General features: G+C 52.0%; 2 protein-coding genes across 6 annotated transcripts in view; one reads left to right on the top strand and one right to left on the bottom strand.

Moving 5' to 3' along the window:
• Window positions 1–24,728, bottom strand: part of CYSTM1 (cysteine rich transmembrane module containing 1) — a 426,226-nt gene that overhangs the window by 56,975 nt on the left and 344,523 nt on the right. The gene's annotated exons all lie outside the window — the stretch shown is intronic.
• Window positions 12,177–24,728, top strand: part of NRG2 (neuregulin 2) — a 152,251-nt gene continuing 139,699 nt past the window's right edge. For all 5 annotated transcript variants that reach the window (XM_062605276.1, XM_062605277.1, XM_062605275.1 and 2 more), the window contains exon 1: window positions 12,177–12,668. In XM_062605276.1, coding sequence (XP_062461260.1) covers window positions 12,239–12,668 — 430 coding nt within the window. In that variant the 5' untranslated portion in view covers window positions 12,177–12,238. The remainder of the gene's footprint in view (window positions 12,669–24,728) is intronic.

Genomic DNA, 24,728 nt, shown 5'->3' with positions numbered 1-24,728 from the left:
ATTTCCCCCGTCAACAGCACTAACACAGGCCAGTGTTGCTGATTTCAGAAGGGGTGCACACCAGGTGGATGCTGGTGATTCCAGAAACAGAGCTGCCAACATTTCTCCTTTGATGGAATTGTGCTGGTGGGACCCTGCTTGTCCAGCATAATGCTGTGTTGCCATTCACAGGAGCTACCCAATCCTTTGGATTTGAGTCTGAATTTGGCTTGAATACAAGCATTTACTTATTTAGGTAAACAGAACAAAGCAAAAAGTGCATTTTTTTTTCTTCCCAATAGGTAAAGTCTTTTTCAATAGGCATATCGTGTGTTTGGGCATGACTGTGCTGCAGTATTGGTCTGCTCAGCGCTAAAATTAGCTCATGTGGACAAGGGAAGCCTGGGATGACTGCTTGAATGAGGTGAGGGGCAAAACAGGATGGATGAAGGCAATGGACAAATGCAGGAGCCAACGGAATCTTTTCATACCTTGTACAGGTATAGCCAAAGGCTGGATAGGGATCTTCCAGGGACCTCCTAGGTCACACACTGCCCTCCCTTGCTTTTGCAGTCATATCAATACATCCCATATGTTTAAGCAGGCTTCATACTAGGCTTCTTCTGTGGGTTCTGCTGAAACCCATTCCAGACCTGTTTGCTCTGAAAATCAGGAATGTTTTCATCCCTAGCCTACATCTATCAATGTCTTCTTTATAGCTCCACAACTTTCAGCTTGGGGCTTTCACAAGGTTTTCTCATGCTTTCTCCCCTTCCACGTGTCTCTCAGTAGCAATTATATCCCCTTCAGCCCTTGTTCTGGTAGTCTAAGTTTATCATAAGATAAATCCTCCTTTCTTTGACTGTTTTAGTCATCCTTTATCACACCAGTCTCAGTTCCTCTGAAAGACAAGGGAGAAGGTTTGCAGGGTAATGGCTGGGATTTCAGGCTTAGGATCAATGGAACTTTTGTTTGGGAATCCAGTTTGGAGGGCTTTTAAGAACATATCTGATCATCGCAGTGAGCATCTCAAAGTTTGGAGCTCAAGCCTGTTATTCAGCTACAAAACAACTGCTGACTCCAGGAACTTGTATGAACATTTATAATCACAGGAGGGAATCTAAGAGCCATTCAAACAACAGATACAATTAGTAACGAAAGTGGCTGGGATGCAATTGTTATTGTGCAAGTCAAAGAGAAGGCTGTCACACATGGAGGATGCTGCCAAGAAAGATGCATTCAAGTTGCAGAGCCATTCTTCTCCCATCTGCTGTCCGAATTCTCTTGCAGTCTCTCCAGATCTATTCAGGCTAGTTGGGCGATCTGAGTTTAGACTTGCCATGGGACACAGCTTTCTGCCAGGATGTGTTAGATCTTTGCCTTGGTCCAAAAGGGATTATATTCTGGTTCAGAGTGTTTCCTGAGCCATGATGGAAGTTAGAGCAGCAAAGCAAAGCAAAATTGTCATTACCATCTCTTGGAGCCAGAGAAATTAGAAGGCAGTTACAGCAGTGTGGGGATGTCTGAAGCTGCACAAAGGCTTAGACCAGCCCCCAAATTGGAGCATGTAATCGGATGGTGAAATCTTCCTTTGCTTTCCATCTGGGTCTTCTTCAGAGCGTGCCTTTGGGGAGGGGAGTCCAGCATGGCTTGTGCACTGTCTGTGGGGCATCAGTTGCCCTGTGAACAAGCCCCATCGTGTGCAGTGAACAAGAAACTAGCACATCACATCTGTAAGTCATTTACGAAGATGGGAACGATGAGCTGTGCACACAATAGAGTTGCTATTAGGCCTGTCGATCCTAATTAGAAAAATACATCTCAATTAAAATTATTTATAAAAAGAAATCACAGTGACCCTAAATCAAATTATTTGTGAATGGGTTTTAGTCTCCCAGATCAGTTAAAACTCCTGTGTCAGTCACTGGACGTCATCCAAACTACATGCTGAATGAACAACATGTCTGCCAAATTCCAATTTTTTTTTCACCCTCGCCCAGTTTGGCACAGGACAGTTAAAGTAATTTTTCTGAATATCTTTCAGAACATCAAGCAACTGTGAAATAACAATGGAAGAGCTTGGCCACGGTTAACTACAGCCCTCCAGTTGTAACCGCTTCTCTCCAGAGAAGTCACTTTGGTTTCTTTGATGTTCCAGTTGAGCACTGAGGCTCCCTGCAGGGAGACTGGCTTCCAGGTCTTCAGCAGTGGGGCACAGCTGGATCTAGGCTGACCTTGGGTACAGCCTAGATCCAAGGGCTTGTGTCTCTCTGGCCACCTGCTACAGACTGATATCCTGAGGACATACCAGCCATTCCTTGCCCACAACAGCAGCCCACAACCCATGGTGAGCTGTACAGATGCCTCTTCTGCTTGCTCTTCAGGAAAAAAACAAGAGGAAAAAAGGGAATCAGTAACTGCATAATGGCAGAACAAGTTCTTGCTTCTTGTGTCTGCAAAGATAAAGTGCTAATTCTTGTAAGCACCACATGAAATCCCATCCAAGTGAATTAAGTTTGGAACTGTTTTCATGATGGCTTGTTCCAATTACGCAGTGTTTTCTCTTTTCCCTTGACTGGCCTGCAGGTCTTCCTGCTACCCTTTTCTCAGCAACCTGGCTTCCCCTTCATCAGTTCTTTCTCTTTTTGGCCATGGAAAACTCTGCGGTGTCATCACCTTCAGGGAGTGAGGATCCTGGCCAGTTCTTGGTTCTCCAGCTCCCCACATAATCCAGTAGTGCTGGCTGCTGTTTTGTTGAAAACTAGCAACAAATGGCCACCAAATTCTAATCTTGTTCAGTGACAAAGATTTACAAAACCAGGGCTCTCTGCTCCTTGCCTCCTAAGGAGGAGTAAGGAGTAGAGCCCAGCATCATGTACAGTAGTTATCAAAGGTTATGCAACCCCTAAAAGTTACAGTGCCCTGGCCTAACACCAGAGACCTATCCCCAGATGGACTGGGCTACGCTCACCCTGCTTTATAGCAGCTTACCTTCCAGATCCAGCTGGCTTGCTTTTCTCTAGTTGAAGCAGTGCAATGCCTGTTGCTGCCTTTCCCTCTTCCCATGCCCAGGGCATTGGCTGGGAAGGTGCTTCTTCCCCAGGGTTGTTCAGGAGAATGGGCATAGCTGGCTTGGTGGGAGAGCTGGCTTTGACTCCTGGTGCACTACTTGGCCTTTTATTAGGATGAGGACACTCCTGTATTTTTGCTGTACAATTCCCACTGTCCTCATGCTGCCTTTCTTGTTTCTCCAGAGCTGTGCCCAGATGGTCTTGGGATACTGTTCCTACAGGCATGACTGGAGGTCCTTGCCTTGTATAGCTGCGCAGCAAATCAGCTGAGAGTCTTGCTCTTCTTTCCAGATTTACGGAGATGCTGGGGTCTGTGGGCTGTGAATCCATCCTCATCCATCCAGCTTCTTGCAGGCTGGTGATTCTTTCCCACTGCTTTAAACCACATTTCCTTAAGAAGCATGGAAGGGTGTTGGCAGTTCCCAAATCATGGACTATATATTTTACAATCCTTTGAAATGATTTTGTGTGTTCTGCAGCATTCAGACACCCTGCTGAGAGACATGCAAACCCATCATCTCACCCATCATTTCTCACCACTTTAATATCAGGATAGTACCCAGGTGCCAGCCCAAAACTACTGATCAAGTAGTTTTCTGTCTGCAGTGTTGTCTCAGTGGGAGCATTAACTTGTCACATTGACAGAAATTTCCTGTATCAGTTCATGTCCCCATGTCCTTGCTCTGCTGTGTCCAGAGTGGGAAGGGACACCAAGGTGGAACACGTTATTTTGTAAGAGCAGCTCGTGGTTGAGCTTATTTTTCAGCTTTCTGCCTGTGTGAGTGGAGGACAGGTGGCTGCCCTGTGGAGACCTCTCCCTCCTGGACCATGGTCTGTTGCTGGTAAAGCCATCTCTTCAGGCTCTTTATTGCTGAGCCTGTTGGGTGCCTTGAGGTAACTGGCACTGGAGAACTGGTGTAGCTCTGCCACAGCTCCCGGTCAGAGCTGCCATGATTCATCATGGCCAGGGAGGTGTGTGGAAAGGACCTTTGTGCCCCGTGGCTTACAGCAGCCAAACTCCCCACGGGGCTACCTCATCCACCAGGAATATTGAAAAATAAATTTGTCTTGTTGGCACCCTGTGACTCTAATGAATGTTCCAGGTACCATCCCTGCAGTGAGTTTGGGGTTTCATTGCTAGCACTTTCCAGCCCTTATTACCTTGTCCCAAGCAGTGGGATGCTTCCAGTTCAGGAGTCAGTCTTCCTCATGAAGACTGCTGTCCCCACACACTGTTTCCCATTGCCCCACTGAGAAACTGCCTCTCCCAGCTCCTAGCTGGCATGTTTCCAATGTGATGCTGCACTTGAGCAGGTAGAGAAGTAGAGGTTACAACCTTGAGGGTCCAAAGCTGAGACAGGGCTGCTTCCCCACTTCCATCCCTCCTCGCTTTTCAGCAGCGTGCTTGTACACACAGAAAACGCAGAAGCAAGCTGTCAATAAAGACCATCATCTGGGGCCCCACTGTTGGTGCCATTGTCCAGATCATGCTGCTGTCCCGATCAGCACCCTGTTTATCCCTCACCCAATGTCTTCTCAAAGTACCAGACAAGCCGCTCCCTTAGGGCAGCTGGGATTTATGAGTGTACAGCAAGTTCCTCCTCAAGTCCTTTACTGCATGCAGCCCTGTTGACAGGGAGCAAGGTTGCTTATGGGGCTGGGGCAAACAGTTTTGAACTGAGATTTTTTTTTTTTCAGTTTTCAGGAAAAGAATGCTTTGAATTGTTTTTTATTTTATTTTATTTTGTTTTGTTTTATTTTTTATTTTTTTTATTTATTTTTTGTATTCCAAACCAACACTTTAGCAGGTCTTCCCCCACGTTCAACCAGAAGGGATGTTTCACAGCTCTATAGGAGCATTGGGATCCACAGTATCACAACCCTCCCTACAGAGGCCATGCAAAGGATGCTGCAAGACAGGATGCCAGTCCCAAAGGCTTTCTTTTTCCTTTTAAAACTATGACTTTTTAATACAAGTTTTTCTTTCCTGTGTAGCTTAGGGATATGTCCCTTGTGACATGCCCCACCAAGGAGACTTGGGCTCTGTTGCCTCTGTACCTGCCCTCCAGGGAGTTTTTGGCCACCATTAATTCACCCTTACCATCCTCTCAGCCAGAATAAACGAGATCACCTCCATTATCCCCCCCTCTGAGTCCCTGTCCCCAACCCAGCGAGCATGTATGTGTGTTCCTTTATTCCCAGCATTTCATGACAGGACAGAGTAGGCAATGACAGCATCGCCTGGCCAGGTAAGCAGTGTTGATGCTTGTACACCATCACTCCTGCAGCAAGCAGAGACTCCCACGGAAGCACCTCTCTTGGCAGAGCTGGCTGGGCAGCTTTCCCAGGCGATGAATTTTGGATGAGGAAACACGATTTGTTGTCCCTAACTTCGCAGGGTTAATCTGTGTGTGGTGCTGCTGCCTGTGTCTTCATCCTCGGCTCCAGCCAGGACGTGCACAGCAAAGGGCTGAGGAGGGAGCTACAGACCGGCAAAGAGCCCGTGGCCGTCGCTCCATGGATATGTTGGGGAATGTCGCGGAGTGCCTGCGGAGGGAGGCTCTGGCACATGCACGTGTGTGCCCACGGATCATAGCAGATGAGCTGCTCTATTTGTAACCTCCCACTGCTGTTGAACACTTTGCAGGGAGGAGAGGGAGCTGAAAACTGAAACTTGAGGCTCAGATGCTTAGAGGGGTTTAGGAGCCTGATTCAACCCATCACTCCCCAGCACAGCAGCAGCTCATGTGCCTCTTGGCCTGTATTTTGCTTTCAAGCTCAGCACAGAGTGAGGCTTCCGTGCTCCACCTTGGAGCCGAAATAATTTTCATTAACTCATTGAGAAAAGGAGACATAAGGACACAATTAAACTGCAGAGTGCAGGATTACACTGTGATATGAAGCAAAGAAAGAAAAGCAACTTGGTCTTTGGTTTTCAGTCTGCATCCCTTTACCTGTGTGAGGACAGTGGCAGTGTCATGGTGTGCCCTGTGGGTAGGATCCAGCTACCTGGGCATCACAGCAAGGAGGGTGCACTCAGGACCTTACTACCTAAAAGCCTGATGTCCTGGCTGGATAGTCCAAGGACTCCAGTGGACTCCAATGGCTCCAGTGTGCCCTGGTAGGTGCAGGATGAGAGGCTGGTATGCCAGGAACAATGAGATCTCATCTCCAGGTTTTCCTGCCCCTCCCATGCAGCAGCCTGGGCACAGACCACCTCTCTCCCAGTCCCAGCTCTCCTTCCAAATGGCAAGATGGCAAGGTGAGGGATGAGGCTCCATCACCCCTTCAGTCCTTCTGGCTTCCTGCCCAAACTGCTAATAAAAAAACTGTTTCCTCAAGTCTTTTTCATAATGCAGAAACTTTTCCATAAGGAACTGGTCCTGAATCCACCAACTGGTGGTGTACACTGGTGTAAATCTGGTAGTTATTTAATACACAGGGTGAGTGTAGGGAGGTTATGCAGACAGAAGGGAAAAGGGAGAAAAATCAGAAGCTGGCAGAAAAAACAGTTGTGGGGGAGAGTCACTGGTGATGGCCTGGAGACTGGGGACTGCAGTGCCCAGGAGCTGAAGATGCACCCTCATGCATCCCTGGCAATGTTCAAGGCCACGTTGGACAGGGCTTGGAGCAAGCTGCTCTAGTGGAAGATGTCCCTGCCTGTGGCAGGGGGTTGGAACTGGATGAGCTTTAAGGTCCCTTCCAACTGAAACCAGTGTGGGATTCTTTGCAGGGAGCACAGACAAGAAGTGTTGTCTCCTGTCCATAAGCTTTCTGCTGATGCCTGTATCTGCCTGTCTCACAAGAGGAGTCCTCTGGCCTGGACACGATGGGCAGTGATGACGTGGCAATTGCTCTTCAGAGGCAGGCTCCCCTCTGTCTCCTCCATCCTGAGTGGTGTGAAACCCTCCCAGAACTGGAGCTGCTGATAAATGTATTATGTGCAGATGTACGAATCTAAGAAACAGTGTGTGAGAGAGGCACAGTGAGCCCAGGCTGTATAGGCATGCATCAGGATGATCAAGAGGCCAAATGAGGGTGCTAAGGTATGGACTGAAACATCTGATTGGAAGGTTGGGAGGAAAAAGACAAGGCCAAATGGTTTATATTTTGTCTTCATTCATCATTCCTGCTGATGTGGGTGGACAAGGAGTGAATGAGTTTGTTGGGGAGGGCAGCAAATAAGAAACAATTCCTCAAAGGATGAGTGGATTTTTAATTCCTTGCACCTGGGTTAATGTGGCACAAAGAGGCTTCAGGGAACCCTAATAGCTTCTCTGCCCTGGGAAACCACGTGTTCTTGGCTTTTCTTCCCCTGGATTGCCATATGCCCAGAGAGAGCAGGTTTCTTGGGATAGGTTTCATTCCTCTAGTGAAACACTGGGTTGTCTTCCAACAGCAAAGGTGCCCAACTTTTCTTTGGACTCCTGAGGATCTCACAGCAAGCCAGTAGGACAATATTCTTAGAGCTCAGGGCAGGAGGGGTAGCTTCAGTGTGCCTCCATGCCATCATGATCTCTTTCTGGGAGAGGCAGCACTGGTGACTACAGCTACATCCCTTGGTCCTGCCCCAGCTGGCACTGGTCCAGGAGGTGACATTTATAGGCAAGAGATATGGGAGCAGAGCAGGGAAGGAGTAAGCTGAGGAAACCACTGAGACCATGGCAGCACTGCTGGTGGAGGACTCCTGGAATGGGTCTTGCTTTCCTTTTCTGCTTGTTGGAGCCTTTGACAGGCCAGTGGAATAGATTTCAGAGGTCTCTCTCCATCCTAGTCCTTATCTACCTGGAAGGACTGCCAGATATGGTTTATTTTGGTCATGGTCCTGCTTAGTCAGTCTGCAGATGCCATTTTAGAAGAGCTTCAGGGTTCCCTGAGGTGTGGAGGGACACAGGGATCCTTAGTGGCATCTCCTGGGACACTACCCTTTGTGACATCTGTCACCAGGCAGAGCTCTGTGCCAGGAACTCCTTTGCCAGAGAGAAAGAGACCTGAGAAGTGATTTGTCTTGCAAGCAACCCTGTGAAATCAGAGGAGCACAACTAAAGGTGAATGAAAAACCAGCCCCTGCAGCAGTCATCTGAGGGGTATAAACCTCTTGGAGTCCTCCAGGAAGGGTGGGATCTGGGCTGAGCTCAGCTCCATCTTCCTTTCATGGTCCAAATACGATGGGTTTTCACAGCAGGGAGGTAGGGGAGAAACAGGCTTTGGAGAAATTAAAGCAGCCAGGGGATGAAACAGCTGTTTTCTGAAATAATGGCTCTTCATGAAGGATCCCAGCTGGTGCCTGAATGCAGAATGAGCTGACTTTGCTGGTTGACAAAGGGAAAACATGGAAGATGAAGAAATAAAATCTCAGAAGGGAAGTAGTATGGATGGGCCAGAGACACAAGTATTCAAGAACTGCATTGAGATGGTTTGGTGCAGAAAGGTCTGGCTTCTGGTTGATGACAGACACAAAGCCTCTTTACTGAAAGGCGCAGTGGATTTTGCAGAATAGGGAAGAAGCTGGGAAGTGTTTAAATTTGCCACAGTTTTGACCATCCTTCACAGGGTGAAAATTTGAAAACATGTCAGCATTGAGCCTAAGCAAAGATGATGTCAGATAACAATCATGGAGGAGACTCTGAGACCAAATGCATAGCAGAAGAGGTCACAAAGATGTGAGAGCTGGTGATGCAGTCACAGTGAAATGGGGATAAGGGTCTCTACTCTGATGAGCAGATACGAGAGCTGCAGGAAATGTATCTAGAAGTAAAGGGTGAGATTTAAGAAGTTCTATTTGGCAAACTGGTTGTGGAGCCCAAAGGTTTTTATTCATCTGCCCATGCAGATAGAATCAGTGCAACTCCCTGACCTGCAACAAGGCACAATGCTTGAGCCCCAACACTGTTGTTCGTCTGAGATCTTTCTAGAAAGCTTTGAAAAGAGAGGTAGTGGATGTGCCATCCCTTGAGACGTTCCAGGCCAGGCTGGACATGGTCCTGAGCAACCAGATCTAGTTGAAGATGTCCCTGCTCATTGCAGGAGGGTTGGACTAGATGAGCTTTGAAGGTCTCTTCGAACCCAAACTACGATTCTGTGATGATGCATGGTACAGCCCAGAGGCAAAGGATCCTGATCACTGCTTATGCCACCAGGCAATGCTAAGCCTGGGAGGGAAATGTTAGGGAAGGATGTGACTCAGTATCACCAGCCCATGGGCATGCTAGATGTAAGCCATCACTCTTCCCTGTGCACTTTCCCATCAACAAAACCATAGCACCTCCTGCCTGGCTTTGCTGCCCTCACTGGGTAATGGTCAGCCTTGTCCCTGCACACTTTGGGCTGTCTCCCTGTGCATCCCCATCATCCCCCAGGAAAGACAGCCTCCAGCCCTGGAGGATGAATTAGGACCTTCTCTCTCCAGCTGTCTCTTTGAGATCCGTAGTGAACGCAAGCATGACTTGCAGGCAAGCATAAACCACCTGAAAGCAGCACGTTGAAGAAGTTCTTTGGCCCCTTGCTGGTCTTCTCCCTAATAAACAGAACTTCTCCTAGAGCCCGCAAAACCTGCTGTAGGGCCAGGGCACTACAGGCAGCGTGAGGGAAGGGATCCCTCCCCTCTATGTGGCATTTGGAAATCCCAGCTGGAGGTTGGGTTGAGGTGGGACTTTCCAGCTAGAAAGACATTGACAGATTAGAATGAGAGCTGCAGAGGTCAGGGGATGGAGGTTAGGAGATCTGGGAAAAGCCTCATTGAGCTGGCTTTGTTCAGCTTGGAGAGCAGGAGGTCTTGGAGCTGCTGGTGGCCATCTCAGAGAGGTGGTAGAGGGGCAGAGCCTCTCAGATGGAGGTGGGCAAGACATGACAGGCACAAGCTGAAGCACAGGAATTTCCATTAGGGATAAGGAGAAGCATTTTTCACCATGAAGGTTGTCAAAATTGGAAGAAGTTCACCAGGGAGGTTCAAGCCTGTGTTAGGCATGACCTGGAGCGAGCTACCCCAGCTGGCCCTGCTATGAGCAGGGGCTTGGACCACACACCTCCTGAGGTTCCTTGCCAACCTTAGTTAGCCTGTTACTCTGTGAACAGGGTCAAGTCTTTGCAAGGCAATTGAAGAGTATGTTATTTAGGCTTCATTCTCTCAAACCAGTGTTCAGATTGGGCTGGTAACTGCACCCAGGCCTTGCCTTATTCATTTCATGTGCCAAAATACCCAAGGACCTACAGAAAAGAATGATTTTCCATTTATATGGGAGAAGCAGCAGGGAATGGTAAAAGAAATTCAAGCATCTCTGGTGATGAAGACTAGTTGTCTTCACAAAAGCTAGGCTGAACAGAAGGAAAAATACTGCTACAAGGAGATGTGGCCAGTGCCTTTTTATGAGGCCAAGTGTCCTTGACTCCAAAATGCCCCAGAGACAAAGAAACCCCTCACTTTTCAGAACTGCCCCATAGGCTTCACAGGTGTTTTGTGCTGAATTTCTCTCAGTGATTGAACCACTGTGGTCCCACTGGGATTTAGACCTGCAAGCAGGGAGAGGACGAGGATTAGCAACTCAAATGCCTGGGAATTAAACCATCTTTTCTGGTGAGAGGCAGGGTAGAGTAGGAGAGCTCCAGATCCAGTCATGCTGTCCAGTATCTCCTTCCCTCTAAGGCAGAACCTGTGTTGCTGTCTGAGCAGTGTTAGGGATAGGGGAATTTCCACAAGGATTTGTGTCAAAAACAGAGGGAGGTCAGGTGGTTTCCCTGCTCCTCCAAGCAGCTTCCTGAATCCAAAAGACTGTCCTTCCATCTGCCACTGGAAACACTCCTGGTCCCTTCTGCCTCCACCTGTGTTCCTCTGCAGTTTTGCACTGTCACCAAACAGGGCAAGAGAGAAAGCTTTCAAAAACATCTGAAAACAGCCACAGAGAATCAGAGTCAGCGAGAGAAAAAGCACACAAGAAATGCTCCCCAAGCCTTGCCGTTAACACACTGTGCTGCTTGTGAAGCATCAAGGTCCTGCAACGGCAGAGCTGCTCAGAGAGCTGTTATTCCCCTTGGAGAGGAGGAAAAGCAGCTAGCTGGCAGTGCCTGTGCTGGGCACAGAGCTCTGCTCCCTTCCCATTTTTCCTGATGATTCTGGCTGCACTGTGTTAAATGGATCTTGCCTTCTGTGTTCCTCTGCTCTCCCTGATGCACTCCAAGAGCTGGTGCTTTTGGGGTGTGCTGAGGGATTCTCTTGAGGCTGTAAAGCCACTGGGGCAGGAGCCGTGTCCCTGCTTCCAGTCTGTGCTCCAGCCCTCTGCCTCAGGCTGAGCCCGGCCTTCTGCCTCCAGGTCACCTCCACCGCGGTGGGACTATGGCCCCTCCCTGCCAACGCAAATCCTGTGCAACAACAACTGTGAAGTCCTCTGCTGTTAATTTAGCACCTCAGATCCCTTCCACGCCGTAGCATCTGGGCGGTGAGGCTTTGTGAGTACAGATGCTTCAGGATCAGCTTGGAAAAATAAATTGAAATAAGCCACTTTTTGGAGATTAAACTGACTCCTCCTGGAAACCACTGCAGGGGAAGAGCACTTGTTTATTAAAAAGAGACAGCAGGCATCAGGGCATGAAAGGAGGCTTTGTCTCCTCAGCTATTACCTTACTCCATTTGTCTCTGGGTTAATGTCTTCTCTTCAGGTGCACAGGGGATCTCAGGCACAAATCTCCCCGCTCCATAAAAACATCGGGAAAATAGGACCCCCCCCCCCCCCCCCCCCCGGCTCCTTGGCCCTGCAAATCACGCACCTGCAGCCTCCCCCAAAAGCGTGCCTTTTTGATGGCATCTTGGACAGGCGACTGGGGGCCTGACGAGGGGCTGGCTCCACGGCTGAGATGGAGACAGCACGATCTGCCTCCATCCCCGGGACCCCCAACCCTTCAGGAGGCGGGATGCAGGGATGCAGGGATCCCCTTTGCTGCAGCGGGCATCCCCGAGGCGGGGGGAGTCCCGGGCGGGGAATCACCGTTTTAGGGGGCAGGTGGGGGTCAGCATCCCGGAGGAAGGGGCGGCGGTGAGCGCATCCCACCTCCCTCGCTCGGAGGAGGATCCGCGCCGCTCCGCGTCGTGCCGCTCCGCGTCGTGCCGCTCCGCTCCGCCCCGCCGCGCCCGCCGCGCCGCAGCCCCGCAGCCCGGCCGCCGCAGGGCCGGCGGGGAGCGAGCGGTAGCCGGCGGCATGAGGCGCGACCCGGCGCCCGGCTTCTCCATGCTGCTCTTCGGCGTTTCCCTCGCCTGCTACTCGCCCAGCCTCAAGTCGGTGCAGGACCAGGCGTACACGGCGGCGGTGGTGCTGGAGGGCAAGGTGCAGTCCGTGGGCCCCCCCGCCGGCGGCGGCAATGACAGCCGCGGAGCCGCCGGTGCTGCCGGGGGGGTTTTGGTCAAGGTTCTCGACCTGTGGCCCCTCAACAGCGGCGGGCTGCAGCGGGAGCAGCTCATCAGCGTGGGCTCCAAGGCTCCCTGCTTCAAAGTGAAGCGCAACCACCGCTACATCTTCTTCCTGGAGCCCACCGAGGAGCCGCTCGTTTTCCGCACCGCCTTCGCCCCGCTCGACACCAGCGGCAAGAACCTCAAGCGGGACGTGGCGCGGATCCTCTGCGCCGACTGCGGTACGGGCCGCGCCGCGGCGGCAGGGGGGCGGCGGCCGGGGGACGCGCGGGAGCGGCGGCGGGGAGCTGCCGCGGGGCGACGGGTCCCTACCCCCGGGGCTGAAGAGGGGTGCCCGGCCATCACCCCCCGCCTCACCGCCGGCCGGCACCGGGAGCCGAGCCTGCACCGGAGACCGATGCGCTCCACCGGGCCCGGCCACTACGGCCCCGCTCTTCCCCCGGGCTCCCGGCTCAAGGTCCTGCCCCGGTCCCCCGGCGCCGTGCCAGTAGCGCAGCCCCGAGCCCCGGGGACAGGCCCACAGCCCGGCTGCCTCTGCGCCCGGGGCCGCCGGCTGTCCTTCGGGCGGTAGCGCGCTGGAGCCCTCGTTCTCGGCGCTTTTCCAGCGCCCCCCGCCCCGGGTGCCGTTTTCCCCTGTTCGCCCGGGTGAGGGCAGGCGGCTCCAGGTCGGGGGAGCCGGAACCGGCGTGCGGTGGTGGCTCTGCTCTCTCTGCGCGCATCGGTGCTGCCTGATGTGCTCCCCGCCCCGGGGCATGTTTACTGATGAGGAGAGGGGCCGTTTTGCGGGGTTGCAGGGCCGGGGGCTGATGCTGGCTCTCGAGGTGTGCCCTAAGTGCCGGGAAGTTTTTCCTCCTTCAAAATAACGGCCTCGCGGTGTGAAGTTGGGGGTTTCTTTTGTTCGTTCAGTGCGTTTAGATGTCTCCTGACAACGCACTGGCGCTGCTCTCCTGTTGTGTGCATGCTGTGTTCTGATCCTCCACCACCTCCGTGAATGCGATTATGAAATGACTTCCACCGGGAAGCGTTACTCTTTTTGCGCCTGGATTTCCCGTGCTGTCCTCCGGCAGGGTGAATACCTGCGATGGGCTGGGCTGTGGGGGACCGGGCAAAGACAATGACTGCATTTTCCCAGGGTTAGGATCTGAGCTGACAGAAATGCCAGGCTGGCCCTTGGTCCAGCTTGAACGCTCAGATACTGTGTCACAGAATCCGGAGAAGGCCGGTGTTAACCCGGGCAGTTCCAAGTGCTGCGCCATGCCATCAGAAATGGATTTGAATCTCTCGTTTTCGGTGGATTATGAGGATATGACCCATCCCTGGCAGTATTCAAAGGCAGGCTGGACGGGGCTTGGAGCAACCTGCTCTAGTGGAAGGTGTCCCTGCCCATGGCAGGGGGTTGGAGCGGGATGAGCTCTAAGTCCTTTCCAACCCAAACCAGTCTGTGATTCTGTTATTCTATGATATACAGGGCATATCTCCAGGGAATCCAGGTCCCCCAGTCAATGACAGCACGCTGTACATCCTCATCAGGTTAATTGGCCTTTTGCCTCATTAAAAGCAAAGGGCCTCATCAAGTTATACTTAGCTCTAATGAACACATGAGTGTTGTGGTTGTTGTGTTAGTAACTAGGTGTTTCTGGAGTGAATACTTTGCCATCAGGACTGCTGACCCCAGATTTTGAAAGCCGGACCTGTCTCTTCTTCTAGTTACCCAAAAGATAAATTTAGAAGATGTGTTTCCTGGGAGAAAGGTGGAACCTTGCGTATCATAATATGTTGTTGAGGAAAATGGGCTTGGACTGCATACGAGAAAACTAATTTGGAAGAAACTAATTTCATGTGCATCTGTATGTGGGCCATCGTGAATATAATTTAGTGAAGTAGCTGTTGCAGAGTTAAAAAAAGGGGAAATGGGGGAATTTCTTGGTTCTGTGGTCTCATCATCTGATGAAACCACAGCAAATGGCACGTGGCTTTTATTGTTTGAGTTTTTTAAGCAAGGATTTCGAACTCGCACATCTCTGAGCAGCAGGGTATGACTTTAAGAGGAACAGAGGCTGCTCCATTGCTTCCTGGATCAGGCCCAAAGTGTTAACATGTAGGTTGATGTAACAACAAGTTAAGGGATGTCATTGTGCCTGTGACACCCTCTTGGAGCTGGTGCTTTTGTCTCTATATTTTTGATGGTCTGAGGAGGGTTCTGGGCTGAGGGGCTCTTGCAGGTTGTTGGGAGCATTGTCTCAGCAGGGCTCTGTGGCAGAAGGAAAATAAGAGCTGGTGGTTGGGAACTGTCATAACTGTGGTTTGTTTCAGTGATGAAGATGAAACAGGAGCCTGCTGAACTTGTGGTTCCCTGAGCACTCCATGCTCTCGGTTCAGCTGGGAGGTGACTGCTGAAGGTGACATTCCTGGCAGGAAGTTCTGATTCATAGCACCCAAGCTGATGGAAAGGGAGACTGGGAAACCAGGCCATGGTTGCCCTCTTGCTCCTTTGTTTCTGCTGGGAGGGGAGATCTGGAGGGGTACAGGTGGCTGAGTACAACTCCAGAGTTAGGAGGGGGTGAAGTGTGCAGGCATGAAGTGCACTCTGAGGCACAGCCAGGCTGCAGCCTTGTAAGGGATACTATGAAGTCAGGGGGCCAGGTGTTGGGTGGACTTCTGGGTGGGTGGAGAGGGACCTCATAGCTCTGCTCACTCCAGTCCCCCCACTCCCAAAGATGGAGGCCTCGCAGGACCATCTTCTCCCTACTCTGGCTCCGTGCCTGGGTCTGTTTTCAGTGATTCATCCCCTTCTCACGGGCTAAGATGCTGCGTGTCCTCTGCTCTCACTGCTTGTCGAGTCCAGGATGCGTGGCAGGATTAGGTGTGTGGTCAGAGCATCTCTGTCTGTCTCTCCAAGGAACAGTTTCTGCTGCTTTCACAGCTTGTTTGGAGGAGAGAAAGAGGGTGGTGATGCTCTGCATGGGATCCAGAACCTCGCTGGGCAGTCTGGAAGGCTGGAGGAGAGGCAAAGGCAGCATGGAAAGTGGGATGCAGAACAGGAAAACCAGTCTGTGCAGCTGGCCTATGCCGGTACTGCCTGGGCCACTTTGTGTCTGCCCCCCTGTGCTGAGATCCAGGCAGGAAGATTCCCACTTTGGCCAGCTCACTGCTGCTGAGGAGGCTCGGGAGTCTGGAACTTCCCTACCTGCCACATCCCGAGGCAACTCTGCCCAGCCATGGCATCCTGCTGGCACACAGGGAGCATCTGGGCCCTGGGACTAGGACTCTGTGGGTCTCACCTCCCACTTGCCCATCTTAAAACCTCTTCTGCACTGGGAGTATTACTGTTTTTTTTCCTTACTGTTATATAATGATGCCTGTTATTGCTTTTCCTGTCTCTTTTCTTTACGTCTTTTAGCTCCCTAATTTTGGATTGTCTTTTATCTCTTTTGTGCCTACATGCACAGATCAAGGTGGAAGAAACAAGTGCAAGACATGGTGCTGGCTCTCACTGGTGGGGTGGCTGTGTGATATCTGGTATCCCTGCTGGGGGTCCTCCTGATTTGAGTCCAGAAAGGGAGTTATGGTCCTGACCCTCCTGGTCTTTCGAAGTTGCTTGTATCATCGTCTGCTCTCCGTGAGTCCATGTTTCCTGTGTGGAACAGATACTTGCACATGTTTTCTATGCAGGAGGGGCTCTCACTGGTGTGGATTTAACCTCTTTGGGCTTTGATTTCTGCTTTCACAGAGATGCAAGTATCTTCTTGCCTCCATATGCAGGAAGTTGTAAAGTAGCTTTGATTAGAACTTGTGCATCTCCTGGAGCACCTCACTGAAAACGCTGTGCAGTTCCAGGATGAAGTATGAGACCTGCCTGTAGGATTAGCTAAGCTTAGTCTGGGCATGTAATCTGCTGGTGGCAGATCCCCAGGAGGATTTGCAGGCAGAGGACCTGTTGTTGCAGCAGGTACTTCTTGGGAGATGAGGCGTTGGGGTTTGTTTCAGTCAGAAGGTGCCGTGCCCTTGGTGGGATCTAAGAACATGCTGGGGCTGTGGCATTGGACCCAGTGGCCCTGAGATGTTTGGGCTTGTTTGTCTGTTGATTCTGGGAGGGAGGTTGCTTACAGCTGGCCTATGAGGGGAGGAGGGAGGCCTGATTTGAAGTGCCCACTGGAAAATACAGCCCTCTGGAAGACAGTGTAGGTGTTGCTGCCTGAAATAGCACCGGCAACTTTGAACCAGCAGCTCATGCAGAAATATCCCTCTCCTCTGCCCTACACACCACCGGGCTTGCTCCAAGCCAGGCAGGCACAGGGGAAGGGTGTGTGTGGGCTCCAGCCACCTGTGCTGGTGCTCTCCCTTCATCCCAGGACAGCTGTGGAGCAGGGACCAGCAAAGCTGGGTTTTCTCACGTGCCACCCTGCTAATTGGAGATGTCTGAAGCTGTTTCTCATCACCTTCAGAAAATCACACTTCCTTAGGTTCACAGAAGAGTGAAAACTGGCTTCCTTCTTGCCTTGAGTTTCTGCAGATGGGGAGCAAGTGGTCACTTTGCTGCAGAAAGCTTTTACCCCTTGCAGGGGTGGCACACATCTGTACCTGGAACAACAGAAGTTGTCCACTCCCAGGCACATGTTGTTCATGGAGCAAAGCCTGGCTAATTTCTCAGTTCCTCCTTTCAGCAATGTTTGACTAAATAAAGCATCTCCCCAAGGATCTCTATGAGTAAGAAGAGATGAAAAAGGCTTCTGTGTGATCCCAGCAGTGCCGATTTTTATATATAGGGCCTCCCCATGCACAGCCTCTGGACAGCAGCTGCCGCTCGGTTGCTGTCTTTGTGCTCTGCTAGCTAATAACCCTTAGATATGGTGCCTAAAACATAATGTCCTTTCCAAATTAGAGGCAACACCTTGGCTTGGATTTAGATCTGGATCAGAAATTGGCACATGCTTGGAACATGGAGATAATAAACATTGTCAGGCAAAAAGGAGCCATGCTCTCCCACAGCCGGGCTCCCCGCTTAGTTTGGGCTTTGTTAAGGCAAAATGCACAGTGGTCACCAGGGCCTTAAGCTTTAAAGCAGGCTCAGGGGAGACCTTATAGCAGTCTTCCAATACCTAAAGGACTGTCAAGAAATCTGGAGAGAGACTTTTTAGAAGGGCCTATAGGGATAGGGAGAGGGGGACTGTCTTTACACTGACAGAGGGGAGATTGAGATGAGATAGTAGGAAGAAGTTCTTTATTATAAAGGTATAGTGAGGCCCTGGCACAGGTTGCCCAGAGATGCTGTGGTTGCCCCCATCTACTGCAAAGTCCTGCAAGGGATCACCTGTAAGTTGGGTGCTTGGATGCTGGGGCTGAGGATTCCTCTCCCAGCAGGATCTGATGGGTTTGCCAGTTCCCATGAGCAGTGTGGCATCCCATGAGGAGCAGCTGCTGCTTTGACACTAGATACTGGTGCTGGAGTTGCCTTGTCTCCTTTTCTGCTCCTGAGCTATGGTGTGACACTGCTGAGTTGATGAGAGCTGTACTGCCCGGGAGCAGCATGTAGGCTTCCCTAGTGAGCTGTGACAGCCTTTGGCAGGCAAGAGTGTGGATGCAAGGGGCAGGGCAGAGGTGAGCGGTGTGTGCTTGGCTAGGAAGAACTGCAGGAGGTTGATTCTTGGTGGGCAGCATGTCTGCGAGGCTGAGAGCCTGTGGTCATCTGGTCATCTGAGAAATCCTCACTGCAGAGGAGCCCGAGTGATAAAGTGCTGGGAAGTGATAGAGCCTCCTCTGAGCCAGGAGGTGCTGGGGATGTCTGGTAGCTTCTGTCAGTCCTCCTGCACCCGCTGGGTGCAGCAGCATGGTCACTGCTGGTGGGAAGCTGTGCTGAGGGTAGCGAAGATGCCAGTAGATCCTGTTTGATCCAAGGAGGCTGCCGGGATGCGAGCACACCCCCTCTCAAACTGCTGCACCCCTCTTTCATGTCCATGACTGCAGAGGGTCTGCCCTGCTCCCGGGGGTGCTCTCTGCTCAGTGCCGTGCTCTGTCCGGTGCAGATGGTGGCGGAGCTCAGGCGGGCGCATGCGGCGCGGGGAGCCCCGGAGGAAGCTCATCTCCCTGGCAACTTTGGCAGGCAGGCATCTGCTCGCCTACTGAACGGGGTGCGCAGCAGCCGGGCCCCTGAAGGGTGCCAGCACCTCTCAGCACTTGTCTTCTCAGGTCTGGGGAGGGGTGTGTGTGTGTGTGTGGACAGGTCTGCCAACTGCCGGAGGTTGTGGGGACAGAGCGTTGAGTCTGCAAGGGTAGGCTAGAGATCAAAGGAAGATGAATCACTGCTGCTCCTTCTCTGCCGAATGACCATGCTCCCAGGGCTGGCCTGCTGCAGCTCCGTGCTGGTTGTGTGCTGCAAAGCCGGACAGGTCAGTGAAAATGGCTTTCCTTTAATCCCCGCAGTCCAGCTCCATCCTGGATAGGAGGAGGAAAAGGTTCCCCAGAGCATGAGGTACTAGAGGGGAGCAGATGATTTGCAGCTTAAATGAAAATGATTTGCGTAACTCCAGGCCAGGAAGCCTGGGATGTGGTCAGGTAGTGGGGGATCACCTCTGTGCTCAGAGGATCTGGGGAGTTTTGTATGGAAGTTGTAGCAGGCAGTACTGAAGCTGTTCAGAGGAGGAGAGTTCATGTTAGGGAATTAAAAGGAAATGAGCAAATAAGAGATCTGGTGTGTCAAAGGGGGACAGGAGATGCTGCCTTGGAGACCCAGGGCACTGGTGGTCAGCTGAGCAGAGGTTTCTTGTCTCTGCGTTAGGGTCAGCCAGCTCTTGACATTGCTGTCTGATTGCCTGTGCCAGGGAATCCTCTATGGTCTTCTTGTCTTGCGGTCTTTACCCCAGGCAATTGCTTCCTTAAGGTATCTGCAGTCCAAACCATGACCAAAGGGTGACCTCCTAGAAGTGATCCCCAGCATGAATCAAGGATTGGAACTGGGCTGGACCTCATGGTGGTGGCATGGGCTGAGCATGGTGCTGGTGTGGCACCCTCAGTGGGCTGATGGGAAGAAGTTGTATGCAGAAAAGAGGCCAGAATAGTCCTGGCAAGGAAGAGCAAACCAGAGGTATCAGCCCTTCTGCAAAGGATTTATCCCCTTGTCTCCTGTAGCCTGGTTTGGAGCTGAGAGCTATCAGTAGAGAGTGTTTTGACAGAGATTGGGCAGACACCCATCAGGAGTGACCCTGGTATGGGTGACCTCCATGCAGGCAGCAAGGTAGCCTGCTCAGAGGATCTGAGACTCGCGACTAGATAGGTACTCAAGTCTGTTCCCACTGTTGTCTGATACTGTAGCCCAGAGATCAGGTGCTTCTGCTCACAGCATCTCTCCCTGGTCAGGGCAGTGCTTCAAGGTCTCTGGGCTGGGTTTGGTGGCTGCAGTGGTTCTCACTGGTCCCTCCACCTGCCCCATGCCTCATCTGCAGCAGGACAGTGCCATCCTTTCGTCTTCCTGTCACTGTTTGCTGGCCCATGGAGAGCAACTGAGTTCATCCTTTCAGGCTGGAGTGTGTGTCCTGGTTTTGCAGGGACACTTCATAATTGGTGGCCTCCTGGAGGAGAGCTGGCTGCTGTCTCTGGGCACAACATCTCTGTGGGGTGGGACACACATGCTCAGTGAGTGAGGACGTGTCATGCTCTTGACAGTGCCCAGCTCCCACCCTGCTGAGCCCCACTCTCACCCTGTCCTCGTGTGAGGGTATTGCCCTTTGTCCTCTTGAGGAAGTTAAGGATTCTGGGAAAGCCTTCCCAATGGCATCAGGTGTGGAAATGAGCCTGTGGGATCTATGCGTGGGAGCTGGGCCCTGGGGCTGGTGGAGAGCAGATCTTGGATGTGGTGGTTTTTTAGGGCAGGTCTGGATGGGCAGTGCAGTGTGTGGTGGCTTGTGAAAATGCTGGGGAGGATGGGAAGGCTTTGCAGAGCCTGTGGAAGGACATGCTGTACTACTTAGTGGGAGAGCTAGTCAGGTCCTGCCAATTTGGGGTCAGAAGGCAGGTATTTGCATTCATTATAATCAATCACTGCTCATCCACTTTTCATAATGGCTCGCTAGTGCTGAAGTGCTGTTCAGGATCCTCTCGGTGGTCTCAGGACAGGCAGATGGCTTGGCAGGAGGGTGGGCATTGGAATTAGGTCTTCGTTCTGGGCTGTCTCAAAGTTGGCAGCAATGCACCAGCCCTGGCTGCTGCGTTTGCTGGAGCCTGTCCCCACCAGACCCTGGCTCCCTGCTGCGGCACCGCTTTAGCTGTGTAGGGTGGGCTGCACTGAGGAGGTCAGGATCAGACATGGCCTCTGTCAATGTAATGTGGCCTTTCCCAGGATGCAGAGGTGTGTGTGTGTGAACACATTCATTAGCCCTGGGAGTATGACATGAAGTGTGAGAGGCCTGTCAGGATGCCTTGCTTGAGGGCTGGATGTTCCTAATGCGACATTGCTTAGTAACTGCAATGATGGGAACTGGTGCCCCTGGCCCCTGTCTGGAGCTGCTTCTGTGGGTGTTCCCATCTTCTCATTTCCACCCCTCTGGTCTTCCTCAGCTTCCCTTCTGCATGGCTTGGTGCAGAAGAGAGGAGGAGCGGGGACTTCTAGGCTCCTCTAGGCTGCTGTCAGCCTCAAGGCAGGCTGGTGGTTGCTGCTGGTAGTCCAGTCATGAGCAAGTGGAGCCCAAGTCATCAGAGATGATCCACTGCCACGTGGGGCCTCATCCACCTCTGTCCCTGCTGAGAGGAGCTGTCTGCTCATCCTGGCTGCTGCGCTGTCTCTTGTGCTGCTGGCCCTGTGCTCAGATGGGAGCTGCCTGGTGAGGCTGGTACAACCTTGGGCAGTTGCACATGTGTGTCCTGCGCTGGAATGAAGTGGAGATTCCTGTCCTGGCAGGATCTGGTATGGTGGGGTGTTACCTGCTGGCTTTAAAGAGACCTGGAAACCCTTTCTTACAGTGCTGGAGAGCCTGAGTCCCACAGACACGTCCCCAAATCTGCAGAGCTGAGGCAGCAAGAAGGAGCTGGAGGAGTTTCCCTGCCAGGTCCTTCCTGCGGCTCCTGGCTTGACTTGGCACACTCCATATACATGGCAGGAGGAGGCAGTGCGCATTCCAGCCCTGCTCCTCCAGCCTATGGCACTGCTTCTGGGCCCCAAGCAGATGAGGCAGACATCAAATGGGTGTCCCACCACCCCAGTGCTGCCCTGATCTTGAACACTCCCAGAGAGATGCCTTGATGCCAGGACGTGGGGATGCAGCTGGTGTGGAGGTCTGTGGTACAGAGGGGTCTCTCTTCTCTGTCACACTTTCTTCCTTGGTTGGTGATTTAATTTTGGTTCCTGGCATAGGGGACACAGAGGCTGGGTCTGTAGGGTCTGTAGGATGACTGCTGTTTCTTGGATGCTCAGCTGCAGCAGCAACTGCAGGCCATGGCAAAAGCTGTGGGAGCCCCAGGCCTGATGATGCCCTAGAGCCCAAATGGCCTCACAGGCGGCAAGAAGGGGAAAACCTAGATGAGGTGTTCTGGTGAGTTTGGGGGATCAGATGCAGGTGAGATACTGGGAAAGACCTGAGGTTTTGGGGCACTGGGTAGGATATGGCAGTAGATGTAGGATGAGTTGAACGGAAACTTGGAATTCTTTTATACCTACAAGCACTAAGGTGATGGGAAGCAGCAGGAATGAGGTAACCCAAAGAAGGTCCCTTTTTACACAGTGCCTTACTGCAGAGTCTGCTGGAGCCACAGGGAAGAAGGATCCCAGAGGATCCCAGAGGCCATGCCTGTGTGTACAGTGTGGTTGGAGTGCACTTGCTGGTTCTACATTTCCCCAGATGCCTCATTGCCGGAGTGGGGAGAGGCACTGTATGAAGCTGAGGCAGTGCTGTGGTTATAGCCCCAAGAGGGTGTTGCTCTGCAGGGAGGCAATGACATGTTTCCTTATCTATCGATCCTTAATTCCTCTGTGGAGCCTCATCTCCATTGCCTGGAACATGCTCCAGAGAAGGAGCTTTGTGGAGTATCTAAGCCCACTTCTAGCATCCAGGCATTCAGCACACAAAGCCAGCCACGTGGTGGTTTGAGCTCTGTCTCTGTGCTGCTGTGCTGGGTGCATGCACTGTAGAGAGGGGTGTGAGTGTGGCTTCACACTCTGGAGGGAACTGATGCAGGCGAGAGGGTTGTGCTTGGAGATTTGGTTCAGTTCCCATCTGTGCCACTGACTGTAGGAAAGCTGCTTAGCATCCCCACACTGATTCCCTGCCTGGCAAGCAGGAAGTATGCTGCTTTGCATGCTTTGCTAGGGAGCAGGTAGTGTGCTGGGTTCATACCAGTGTATCAGTGTCTGTAATCAGCAGAAATGGTGACAAAACCCTTCTTGCCTCCAGTGCCTTCCGCTGATGGACCTCAGTGGCAAAGGACCTGCCTGGTACTGGGCAGTAACACGTGGACTCTCCTTTGGTGGCCATCTAACTGTGAACATTTCGCAGCCAAGCTCCACTCACAGCAAAGGTGTTAGATCCAGAGACATAAACTTGTGGTCCCCAAACCTGCGGTCCCCAAACCTGCCTCTGATCGGCAGCGCCACGCTCCATCTGCATTAGGTAGTTGTGACATGTGAAGAGATGATTTCTGTCAGTTCATTGACATGCAAGCTTGTGACATCCAGGCTGTTTTTCTGGTGCTCACAACCAGCTGGGTGTGCTGGGGGCAAGTGCAGATCCCCAAGGGCACTCGATGGTGCATGGTGGTGTGGAGAGAGGGTTTCCCAAGCTGTTAGAAGGCTCAGCAGCTTTGTGTTTCACGCTGTGATGGAAGGATGCTCGGGTGAGTCTGAGCAGCTGGTCTGATGCTTGCAAACTTCTTCAAATCTACAGCTGCTGCACAGAGCTGAGAGATCAGGGTTGTGTTTCTTGGCTTGAAATGACCCTGAGAGTGGCCATCAGGGCCCATTCCCCAGCTCTTGGGGATGCTGTGTGTCAGTAAATGTGACTGGAGGCGATGCAAACCCAGACAGGCAGGGTCTGTGTGCATGTTTACTTCTGCAGACTCTTCCTGGTGAGAGGAAAGACAACTGCACTCTCTGCCTGTGCTGAGACAGCTAATCTGGGAGCCCTCCTGCCTCGGGTTGCAGACGGTTGCAGGCCTCTCCTTCCTTCCCAGGCACTGCAGCCTGAATTGCCTTCTGCTCCATGACATCAGCGCAAAAGCACAGAGACCAAGCTGTCACACCAGGACAGTGCAGGTGCAAGGAACCGGAGGAAATCCTGTTGATACACCTATAGAAAAGCCAACTTAATTTGCCAAGAAAGCCCATGCTGTCACTGTGATCAGGCTGAGAACTGTGGATAAAGCTATGGCCATTGCAGGAAGGAGGCTCTGCACAGTTCTTTGAGCAGGACAGGAAATACCTTTCCGTGGTGAACTTTGGCTGATGGCTGATGGGACGAGCAAATCTCGTATTTATACCTTAAAGCATCCAGGAGAGGAGCTGGTAACTGCCAGATCATAAAGATGTGAAGAAGCTTGTTCAGCCTGGAGAAGAGAAGGCTCAGGAAAGACATTATAACAGTTTTCCAATACCTAAAAGGGTGTCATGGTTTAAAAAGCTATAGAAGGGGTTTTGACAAGGGCCTGTAGGGACAGGACAAGGAGGAATGGCTTTCCCCCTTTCTGTGATTCTAAGGTTCTGACTTCAGAATGGCAGATAGGCACATTGGAAGGTGCCATTAGACCTTTTGAAACCTTCCTGCTGGGAGAATGGCTGTGGTTTTCCTGCAGTGGCTGGTGCCAAGGCAGCCCTGAGTGGCTGCAGTACTGCAGCTGCCTATTGCTGTTTTGGGTATTGGTTGGCTGCATGGGATGTGATTGTGAGATGCTGGTGCTGAGTGCTGGGCCACCTTTGCCTGCAGGAGCTCCTGTGGCTGGAGGTGGCTCCTCAAGTTATGGTGCTGGGCAGCTCTGCAGCTTGAGAGAGGTCTTGTTCTGTCCTTTGCTCCTGACGCATAGGGACATGTATGGGTGTGTGTGCTCTTGTGTGGGTCGGGGTCTGAGACAGGTCACTCAGCCCCTGTCCCTGCACAGATCCCTTCAGGGCTTGTGTCCGGGAGGAGGGATGCTGAGGCTTTGTGGATAAGGCAGATCTCCATCTGTGATGTTCCCTTATGTTGCACAAGATTTACTGACAGCATCGTGTGAACCTCCTGGGAAGGGATGCAGCGTTTCTTTTCCCACCATCTCTTGTAATTCAGTGCCCTTTCCCATCACTCTGCCTTCAGGGAGTTTCCCAC

Source organism: Pezoporus occidentalis, unplaced genomic scaffold (genome assembly GCF_034315485.1).
Source record: "Pezoporus occidentalis ecotype Australia unplaced genomic scaffold, CSIRO_AGI_Poc_V1 ctg91, whole genome shotgun sequence".
NCBI classification, from domain to species: Eukaryota; Metazoa; Chordata; class Aves; order Psittaciformes; family Psittacidae; genus Pezoporus; species Pezoporus occidentalis.
Note: the sequence above shows the minus strand (reverse complement) of the source record. Positions and strands in the feature narration are given on the sequence as shown.